This window comes from Zerene cesonia, chromosome 1 (genome assembly GCF_012273895.1).
Source record: "Zerene cesonia ecotype Mississippi chromosome 1, Zerene_cesonia_1.1, whole genome shotgun sequence".
Taxonomy (NCBI): domain Eukaryota; kingdom Metazoa; phylum Arthropoda; class Insecta; order Lepidoptera; family Pieridae; genus Zerene; species Zerene cesonia.
The window spans coordinates 4,491,425-4,502,530 of record NC_052102.1 but is presented as its reverse complement, the minus strand read 5'-3'; the positions used below and the strand labels follow the sequence as shown (position 1 = coordinate 4,502,530).

The following is an 11,106-nucleotide window of genomic DNA, read 5'->3' as shown; positions in this document are numbered from 1 at the left end:
CTGTAAAGTGTTCGAAACGTCGGGTTAATAATATAATGAATAAATCACGTTTAAAATCCGTTGAAAAGTTTTCAATTTCTAAATGTATAATACTCGCGTAAAGCCAAACACAAGAAAATACTACCCATAGTCTAGTTGGTAAGTATGAAGTGTCAATTGTCTACACACATTTGACATTTATGTATTTAAGTATTTCAATGGAATCCAGCGTTTCATCGAAGTCCTTTTTTATAGGGTTCAACCATGGACATACTATAACTACGTGTATGAGTTTAAGTCAGAGTGTAACACACAACATCAGAATACGTCCGATTTATCAAATTTAGTTCATAGCTTCGCCATAGAACTTCCTTCGTAGCGCGCTCTCTGATAATATTTACCTATCAAATAGGTCTGTTATCGAAAGCTGTCGCGTGTCTGTGAATAAGCGTGCGTTGTGACGTCATGCCTCAAAAGCCTAACCGTTTCCCTCGTGAGTACGCAAAGTTACGAGCATGATGGATATGGTTCTGTTTGACTTTTGCTACTGGTAATGAATACAGTATTTTTTTTACATTCGATCGTTGGTGTTCGAAAGCGAACAAACGTGGTGAGTTGAAGTAAAATTAATTTTGAACTTACTAACAATTGTAATAGATATGTATTTTTAATTTATGTATAAATCAGACTCTACCTAACTATAAATCAGAAAATCGGTAGATTATATTAAATATTCTTTCAATTAAACGTATTAATTTGGTTAAACTTTCTGTACAGAAAAAAAGAATGCTGATGTGAGAAGTGTGAACGTGCCAGCTTTAGCACTACATCTACGCGCTGAGACTAGACAAAACACTCTATGATTTCAATGTTCTTACAGAAAGTAAGAAAAATTATAGAATTGATATATGACTGTAACTATATAACGGTATATAACAGACTCTGTGACAATAATATTTGGGACAAACCGTTTGAAATATTCTTTCATACACTCAATTGATTTAGGGGTAAAGTGAACACTGTGCTTGACGGTAAATGTTTTAGAATTATGTTGCATAGACTAAAATAGCACCCCTTAATAAAATATATTCTATTCTATTTTAATGTAATTAAAAAATTATATGAAAGAGAAAAGATTTTGTTTGATAGAAGAAAAGGTTTTGTAGATAGGTCATTTCAAATTTAAATATATAAACATAACGCCGGCGGGTAATATCATAGATTAGTGTGGTAACATTTACCGCCTGTCCTCTTTAGTTTATGCAAATATTCTGTCATGTTTTTATTTTTACGACGATGACAGTTGCTGTTGTACATAAAACGTCAATAGCCGATACCGTAATCATAAACTTTTACTTTAATCAGTCAAAATTTTAATGTTTCTATCATGTTTAAATTGAATAAAGTTGCAGTTTTACTATGTGTAGTGTTAACATGTATAGTCTTGGTCCTAGGGCACTCGCACTCTCATTCACATGAACCTCCATCATTTAAATACAGTAAAGATGCAAATGAAAAAGATTTACCTCGGGAAGCTGTGTCGAACTATGATTTGTATGTAAAAGCACTGGGATCAACTATTTTCATAAGTATAGTACCATTCTTTATTTTATTCTTCATTCCAATTGATGGTACTGTCGAGAAACAACCATTACTGAAGATACTGTTATCATTTGCATCTGGTGGACTTTTGGGAGATGCGTTTCTTCATTTGATACCTCATGCGCTTATCTCTAGTAATGGTGACGTTGGCCACAGTAATAGTCACGCACATGATAATCACGAACCCCATGACCTCACAGTAGGATTGGGTGTGTTAGGTGGCATTATTGCATTCCTTGTAGTGGAAAAATCGGTACGACTGTTTAGTGGCGGACATGGTCATTCTCATGGAAGTGATAAGAAGAAAGATGATAAAAACAAGAAAAATAAAGCAAAGAAAGAAGAAATAAAAATTGCTGGTTATTTAAACTTAGCTGCTGATTTTGCCCATAATTTTACTGATGGACTTGCAATCGGTGCATCATACATAGCAGGACAAAATATTGGATTTATCACAACTGTTACAATTTTGTTGCATGAAATTCCCCATGAAATTGGAGATTTTGCTATATTAGTTCAATCTGGATGTTCCCGAAGAAAGGCTATGTTTTTGCAGTTACTCACTGCTTTTGGTGCCATATCAGGAACTGTTTTGTCAATTTACCTTCAAGGCTCTAGTGATGGACTTGTCTCTTCTTTAATATTACCATTTACAGCCGGAGGTTTTATATACATAGCAACTGTTTCAGTTATTCCTGAATTGTTAGAAGGATCAAATAAATTTTCTCAATCTATCAAAGAAATACTAGCATTATTAGCGGGTGTGTACATGATGGTGATTATAGCACAATATGAATAATAGCGTTTTATTTTTAAAATAAGTTTGTGCTTAATAAAAAGTTATAAAACAAAACTTCATTATTTTATTTTAATTAACTCACACCAAATGTCATATGAACTAGTCTTTTCAATGAAAAAATTATTTTTGTGTTGGATAATAGTAGATAAAAGTAAAGAATCAATGGAAAATGTAAAAAAAAAAAAACGCAAAACAAAAGCAGACAAACTTCTGTGGTTTATTTATACAAAATTGTATAATACTAGCTGTATGAGTGTGTACCCGTGGCATCAATCATCTGGTACCTGGTTAAAATGTAGTCTAATCCAAACTAATCTATCTCTGTACCTTATCTCATACAGAGACTAAGTCGTTTCCACATGAAAGCGTAATAAACACACATCAATACTTACAAACTTTCGAGTTTATGACAAGTAGGATAATGAGTACAGATTTAATTTTTTTGTATTAATAGTAAATTATTTAGTAAGTGTGATAGAGGTTTTAATTATCTGGCCCTCTTTTTGGAATTATCCTAACCCAACCCCATTAAATAAACATACCTACCTACAAAAGAAAATTTATTAATGAGTACCTAGGTAAAACTAACGCAAAATACCATTACATTCATTTTATTTTATGATTTCGACTGCGTTATAAAATCCTATCCTATCGTATCCTACTAATATTTTAATCCTAGTAACATTATAAATGCAAAAGTTTGCAAGGATGTGTGTATGTTAGTTACTCTTTCACACAAAAACTACTGAACCAATTGCAATGAAATTTGGTATGTAGATAGCTGGGCAACTGAAATAACACATAGACAACATATATTTTTACCCCAATATTCAGTCTATATCCACGCTGAAACCTCAGGGCGCAGCTCTAGTTGTTTAATAAAATCAATATTTTCAACTGAGTATAATAAATTATGACCATTTAAAAGCACACTTTACAGCCCCAACCACTGGATGAATTTTGACATAGGAGTCACTGTAGTAATCAACATTGTTTTGTTTTAATTCACATAGGCTTATAAAGCCTGTCAAGTCACATGTATGCCCTTACAGTTGTGAAAAAACACAAATTTAACAACTTAAAAGGGAACCAGGGTTGGTTTTTTTACCTTAGCCATTTGGATAATTAACATAAGATAATTTTGGTAGAATTTGAGATAGTATTATAGAGGGTTTGTGTGCAGTGTATCTAGGTTGCCAGAAATAAGAACACTTTGTAATTACAGAAATTACTTTATTGATGTTTACTTCTTCTTAGATACACCCACAGTTCTGCCTCGTCTGCCAGTTGTCTTGGTGTGCTGACCACGTACACGTAGACCCCAGTAGTGACGCATACCTCTGTGAGCACGGATCTTCTTCAGTCTCTCCAAATCTTCACGGAGTTTTGAGTCCAAGTTGGATGATGTAAGCTGGCTGTATTTACCATCAACAATGTCTTTTTGTCTATTTAAGAACCAGTCAGGAATTTTGTACTGCCTGGGATTTGACATTATGGTGATGATTTTTTCAACCTGAAAGATGAAGAATGATAATAATTATAACCTTTAAAGTTTAGATAATTTATGTTTTACTTCGCGAAAGCTAGTAATACCCAATTAGATAACAACAGAATATTTGAACGACATAAGAAACTAGTGACTTAACAAAAGAATAACAAATTATGTTTACATACCTCTTCTTCTGTGCATTCTCCAGCACGCTTGTCGAGGTCGATATCAGCTTTTTTCAATACGATGTTGGAATATCTGCGACCAACTCCCTTAATAGCAGTCATGGCAAACATAACTTTACGTTTGCCATCAATGTTCGTATTCATAATACGAAGAATATGTTGAAACTTATCAGGGATGACGAGCGACTGGAAAGAAAAACAACATTTGATTTTTTCTCAAAAATAAACACTTCACATTCATAATTACTTAATACAACACACATATTTCATTTAAGAAATAGTTTTCACTGAATGATTCTAAAATATAAAATAGATTTTATACCATTTTCGTTTATTTTTGTCGGCTCGCGTATTTTAAAGTTCACCTGTCAACATGAAAAGACGTGAGAGAAGCAAAAGATGCCAAATGTCAATTTTGAAATGACATTCACATCATAGATTTTTTTATTATTAAGATTTAATGGCTTGGCTACGAGACTTCACATAGTTGTTCAACCATAGAGAGTATTGTTTAATATGCAACCTATTCACAGTACTACAACATTACAATTTACAACATTTTCAAATTGTTTTTCTTAAAATAGTAGTTATCGCAGTTTTCAGACATTCCATTGGTTTCGCATCAGTTATTCTGTTTATCCTGTCAGTTTGTAATAAGTCAGAAACATGATTGTAAATTTCAAATGATTTCCAAATAAAATAGGCGTGCTTTGTTAAAAATGTAAAAAATCTGTATATATAGGCCTATTTCCTTTTCCTCACCCGTCCCAGTTCATTCCTTCTTTCCAGTCGTTAATCCTTTCCTTTTCCCTTACCCCTTAAAAGTGGGCAACACCTTCGCAGCTACCTCTGCGAATGTTCATGGGCGGTGGTGATCGCTTAACATCAACCACCAGCCCAGTTGCCCGCTATGACATAAAAAAATATATATATATATATAAATTTAATTTTTCATTTAATCCCTACTTTAGATCTATTTTAGATTTCAAAAATTCTTTCACCATCAGAAAACTGCAATTACACTGAATGACATAGGCTATATATGTACCCCGGGTGAAACCGGGGCTAACAGCTAGTCAATTATAAAAATATTGAAAACTTAAACAAGGGCCCAAAAACATAAATTTCTATTTTGATACATAAAATATTTACCTTACCCTCAGATATACGACATACTATAAGTCCATATTAAAATACTTGCTACTTCATTCAATAATTTTTTATTACAATTTCTATGGCGTTTCTAATTAGCCTTCGAGTTAAATTCGGTTAGATTCAAAATTATGTCTTATTTTTAAAATGGCAATGAATGCTCCGTGCATAAAGAAAAATTGTTTATGGCAATAAATTTGTTACTTTTGTGAACTGAAAGAGTTCGTTCGTCGTGTGCCGGTTAAAATTTTTTTCATCTTTCGTTAGATTTATCTAGTAGTTATAAGTTGATTTAGATAACAGTGATACAAAATGCATACGGGATCGACGATATCGCTTATTCAAGTATTAGAAAAGACTATATCTCCTGGTAAGTAACGTTAATTCTACGAGCATGGCGCTTCTTTATTGTCAAATGACTATTGCACGTAGCATGTAAGAGTAGAATAGCTATGTAAAACTTATTTATGAATAGCCATTTATTTTTCTGAATGCGGTCTTACATATTTAAATTTGAGAGAAATTTAATAATAGTAGAATTAATAAAAAAATAATAAATGTGACATGTCCTAGTTGACAGTAACGAAGTTTCTAGTTCGTATGATTAGCTTTTTCGGAACAATACAATCTTTGAACACCGACGTACTAATAAAAAGCGTAAGCTAGATAATTTTCCTATAATATTCCACTTTTATAAATGTTCCGACTCGGTCGAAAATAACCTCTACGTAACTGTCTTAGCCTTACTTTCTAATTACATTTCATTGTCTAATCGTTATCACGACCATATTTTTCAATCGTTTTCAGATCGAAATGAATTGGAAGCTGCTGAGAAATACCTCGAACATGCAGCTGTCACGAATTTCACAACTTTCATCAAAATGCTATCTGATGTCCTGGTGCAAGGTGGAAATAGTCAGGTGGCGCGAATGGCTGCGGGGTTACAGCTAAAGAACCACCTCACTTCAAAGGACCCTACATTCAAACAACAGTATCAAGAAAGATGGTTAGCCTTACCAGAAGATGTTAGGCTATACATAAAGAAAAATGTAAGAAAATCAAAATTATTAAGTGCTTTGTAAGATTTTAATTGTAGTCTCTCAAGGTCTAATGGGAAATTAATTTTATATCAAATAAAATCTAATCTTGTTTAAAATATAATGTTTATCATGTATGTACTTGTCTTTTTTAGATCTTAGCTGCAATAGGTACAGAAAATAGTAGGCCTAGTTCTGCTGCACAGTGTGTGGCATATGTCGCAGTTGCAGAACTTCCAGTGGGACAGTGGAATGATCTCATACCTATTCTTGTAGAAAATGTAGTAAATGCTCAATCAACTGAACTTAAAAAGGAAGCTACATTAGAAGCTATTGGTCAGTATAGAATTATGTATAACTTAAATAAAAAATATTTAAATGTATCATACAATTCATTCAAACCATTTCAAAAAATTATGCTATTGATCTAAGATTTTAAAATTGTTATTATCTCATGTCATAAATAAAAACTTCATTATCTCATAAACTGCTATTTTGTCAGGTTATATATGCCAGGAAATAGATGCTGAGGTTTTAACTGAACAAAGTAATCCTATTTTAACTGCCATTATCCATGGTATGAGGTCAACTGAGCCCAGTAATCATGTCCGCCTTGCTGCAACACAAGCTCTTCTCAACTCTTTAGAATTTACTAAAGCAAATTTTGATAAAGAGAATGAACGTAACTTTATCATGGAGGTTGTTTGTGAAGCAACTCAATCACCAGATATGAGAATAAATGTTGCAGCTCTTCAATGCTTAGTGAGTATTCACAAATTATTTTTTTATTATAGATACACAAAGCTATTTCATGTGTGTATTTGAGCAAATAGCAACATATAAAATTACAATTGGTGAAGTAGCTCATCATATATATACCATATACTTTTCATTTCAAATTTTTCCTTTTCAAATTTTAATTTTAATTAAAGTAACATTGCTTTCGTTTTATTATAGGTAAAGATATTATCTTTGTATTATCAATATATGGAACCATATATGGGTCAAGCTCTATTTCCGATTACATTAGAAGCCATGAAATCAGATACAGATGAAATATCATTGCAAGGTATTGAGTTTTGGTCGAACGTAAGTGATGAAGAAATTGATTTGGCTATTGAAGAAGCAGAAGCTGCTGAAGTGGGTGAGTATTGTCTGGTTTTATTTTTTCTAATTTTAATATTTTAAGAAGCTGAAGAGTTGGTTACTTTGAATGCATCTATTAAAGGATCTGCTGAGTCAATTTAAAAATTAAAAAAAGTAATTTGAGCCTTGATTTCTTTAGGCTACAATTGTACCACAGGAGAGGCTGAGGTGGACTGATAGGTGTTTTTGTTTTAATCTTTCATAATGTGGTTAATTTTGTTTTGACAGGTCGACCACCAGCTAGAACATCAAGGTTTTATGCAAGAGGAGCTCTGCAATATATTGCACCAGTCCTCATGCAAAAACTCACCAAGCAAGATGATTCTGAAGATGAACTGGAGTGGAATCCATCCAAAGCTGCATCTGTTTGTTTGATGCTCCTTTCAAATTGCTGTGAAGACGAAATTGTCCCACATGTTTTACCTTTCATCAATGCCAACATCAAAAATGAAAATTGGCGATACAGAGAAGCCGCACTAATGGCTTTTGGTTCCATTTTGGGAGGACTTGAAGCAAATACTCTGAAACCCCTAGTAGAAAATGCTATGTCTACTTTAATTGAAGCCATGTATGACACTAGTGTGGCAGTTAGAGATACTGCTGCCTGGACATTTGGAAGGATTTGTGAAATTGTTCCTGAAGCTGCTATCAATGAAACATATCTCAAACCCTTGCTTGAAAGTCTTGTCAATGGTCTCAAAGCAGAACCAAGAGTTGCTGCTAATGTTTGTTGGGCATTCACAGGATTAGCTGAAGCAGCTTATGATGCGGCCGATTGTGGAGATGATAGCAAACCAAAAACATACTGCATGTCAACATATTTCGATTTTATTATCCAGCGACTACTTGAGACTACTGACCGTCAAGATGCGGCGCAACATAGCTTACGATCAGCTGCATATGAAGCTCTCATGGAAATGGTTAAAAATTCACCTACTGATTGTTATGTTACCGTCCAAAAAACAACTATGGTCATTTTGGAGCGACTGCAACAAGTCTTACAAATGGAGAACCACATATCTAGTCAGGCAGATCGTTCTCAGTTCAATGATCTTCAGAGTCTCTTATGTGCGACCTTACAATCAGTCCTCCGTAAAATGACACCAGAAGATGCACCACAAATATCGGACGCTATAATGACTGCTCTCTTAACAATGTTTGCTGGAAATGCAGGTAAAGCTGGTGGCGTTCAAGAAGACGCCCTGATGGCGGTGTCGACGCTGGTAGAAGTTTTAGGTGAAGGGTTCCTCAAGTATATGAATGCATTTAAACAATATCTGTATGTTGGTTTAAAGAATCACCAAGAATATCAAGTATGCATAGCAGCTGTTGGGCTAACTGGCGACATTTGTCGTGCACTAAAGAGCAAGGTAGGATATTGCATATTGAACAATAAACACATGATAATTCGTATTTTAAATAAATATGTTACTAATTACTTTTAAAATATTTACAGGTGCTTCCATATTGTGATGAAATTATTTGTTTGTTGTTGCAAAATTTGAGTGATCCCACCATCCATCGCTCAGTGAAGCCACAAATTTTGTCTGTATTTGGTGATATTGCTTTGAGTATTGGACCTGACTTCAAGAAATATTTTGATGTTGTAATGCAAATGCTGCTGCAGGTAAACTTTTTAAGATAATTTACATCACATTAAGTGTAACTCTTAGAAATACGATAGAAGAATATTCATTCTTAGATGATAGAAATATGATATATAATGTTTTTTTCAGGCCAGCACCATTCAAGTAGATCGCAATGATTATGACATGGTTGAATATCTTGGAGAACTCCGAGAAAGTATCCTGGAAGCTTACACAGGAATCATTCAGGGATTGAAGGGTGTAGACGGAGAGGTATGATTCAAAATGTTTGATGATTTTTTTATTCATTTAAATTCTATTTTAATATGTGTTTGTTTGTCTTTCTTTCTCGTCACAATGGAACTATTTAAACTATGATTTTTGTGTTATGGAGATAGTTAGGAAGTTGGAGATTCATGTCCCATGAGCGTCCTGCAGGCAGAAAGCTAGTATTTTATATTCTTCTATATACACCATTATTTTTTTTTCTTATTATATATCAAGAGAGCTTTAAATAAAACTAACTGAATTACTGTGTAATCATATGCTTTTCAATGCAATGGCTATTTGCAAGACTTTGAAAAGCCTATTTACCAGTATGTATTCTGGTACCACACAAATGAAGTAGCCTCTAGCTAGAACTAAAGTATACATTTTCATCTATATTCTTTACTACTATTATGAAACCTATGAATCTATATGTTTGATTTATCACATTAAGATCAGGAACTATCGGTTCGAATTGAAAATTATTTATTGAGAATGGCTATAAGCTATATTACATAAGGTCGACCACAAACGAGCGCCGGTAAAGCTGCGGGGCGCAGCTAGTATACAATACGCGACGGTCCCCAGGTGCGATCGGACGTGGCGCTGGTGGAGCCGCACGTGCCCGCGATCGTGAGCTTCATGGTGCAAGTGGCGTCGGAGCCGGAGCGCACCGACGGGCACATGTCGGTGATCGCGGGGCTCACGGGCGACCTGTGCACGGTGTTCGGCGGCCGCGTGATCCCGCTGCTCGAGACCAAGCCGCTGCTGGACCTGCTGCAGGCGGCGCGCAAGTCGCGCACGCAGCGCACCAAGACGCTCGCCAACTGGGCCGCCAAGGAGATCCGCAAGCTCAAGCAGCAGGCGCCGCTCGTGAGCTGGTGAGTGCGGCGACTCTGTGATCGGCTATCACACTATCACACTATATACATATCACACTTCACACTAATATTGAAACGTGATTGTTTGTTGGCCCGTCCATCACGCTGAAACTACTGAACGGATTTTGATGAATGTGGTATACAAACAGGGTAACTGGGTGAGCTGACTTGGGAATGGAATACTTCTATCTCGATTAAATGCTTCCATGGGATAACTTAGCACAAACAAATGAACAATAATAATATTTTACTTTACACAACTAAATATAGTATATAATACACCTTTTCGCACTTTCTTTTTGTTACTGGTGCATGCGAAATATATACCAGTAGTGACTTTAAAACGACTTTCAATTGTAATCTTTTAAACACAATGTTTGTGGCTCATGTAGTCCCCTTCAATAGAATTCATTCATTGTTAAGACTACAGAGCACAATTATAACATTCGCAGTGTACACTCTGATATAAAATTACATCTAGGGCTTATTTTTATCACTGTCTAGCTGCGCCCCGCGGTTTCAACCGCGTAAGTCCGTATCCCGTAGGAATATCGGGATAAAAAGTTGCCTGTATGTTATTCCAGTTGTACAGCTGTCTACGTACCAAATTTCATTACAATGGGCTCAGTAGTTTTTGCGTGAAAGAGCAACAAACACACACACATCCTTACAAACTTTCGCATTTATAATATTAGTAGAAAGTAGGCTAGTATACTTATATTATTACTTATGGATGTGTATAGATTTGTTTGTGAATAGCAAATAAATCAATACAATCTACATATATTTTGTCTGTGTATGTGAACCCTTCACTGTGCGTGTTCCAATATCGAACACGCAATTATCATATTATTAACATAGCTATGGCATTGGCTGATAGTGTCTTCTGCTGTCAGCATAATACAGCCAACATCCAGAAAAATACTCCACATACCAACTGCGGAGAAATAGGTGGAGGTAGTTCACAAACAACAATTTTTGTA

At 34.8% G+C, this 11,106-nt stretch overlaps 3 protein-coding genes across 4 annotated transcripts in view; 2 read left to right on the top strand and 1 right to left on the bottom strand.

The window, feature by feature from the left end:
- The first annotated feature begins 1,258 nt into the window (after positions 1–1,258).
- Positions 1,259–2,434, top strand: LOC119829297 (protein catecholamines up). Its single transcript, XM_038351753.1, has one exon. The coding sequence runs from the start codon at positions 1,367–1,369 to the stop codon at positions 2,378–2,380; it is 1,014 nt and encodes a 337-aa protein (XP_038207681.1). The 5' UTR covers positions 1,259–1,366; the 3' UTR covers positions 2,381–2,434.
- A 1,162-nt stretch (positions 2,435–3,596) lies between these two features.
- LOC119828549 (40S ribosomal protein S18) lies at positions 3,597–4,534 on the bottom strand. The gene is made up of 3 exons (XM_038350736.1): positions 4,377–4,534; positions 4,055–4,240; positions 3,597–3,893 (listed from the first exon to the last, which is right to left on the bottom strand). Exons 1-3 carry the CDS (start codon positions 4,377–4,379, stop codon positions 3,624–3,626), a joined length of 459 nt encoding a protein of 152 aa, XP_038206664.1. The 5' UTR covers positions 4,380–4,534; the 3' UTR covers positions 3,597–3,623.
- Positions 4,535–5,405: 871 nt separating this feature from the next.
- The window catches only part of LOC119837653 (importin subunit beta-1), a 9,461-nt gene continuing 3,760 nt past the window's right edge, over positions 5,406–11,106 (top strand). The window contains exons 1-9 of one of the 2 annotated variants that reach the window (XM_038363475.1): positions 5,406–5,576; positions 6,014–6,255; positions 6,399–6,579; positions 6,746–7,005; positions 7,201–7,387; positions 7,618–8,759; positions 8,846–9,016; positions 9,126–9,248; positions 9,831–10,123. In XM_038363475.1, coding sequence (XP_038219403.1) covers positions 5,519–5,576; positions 6,014–6,255; positions 6,399–6,579; positions 6,746–7,005; positions 7,201–7,387; positions 7,618–8,759; positions 8,846–9,016; positions 9,126–9,248; positions 9,831–10,123 — 2,657 coding nt within the window. In that variant the 5' untranslated portion in view covers positions 5,406–5,518. Of the gene's footprint in view, positions 5,577–6,013; positions 6,256–6,398; positions 6,580–6,745; positions 7,006–7,200; positions 7,388–7,617; positions 8,760–8,845; positions 9,017–9,125; positions 9,249–9,830; positions 10,128–11,106 lie in introns of those variants that run through there. The other variant, XM_038363409.1, reaches the window with a different exon arrangement.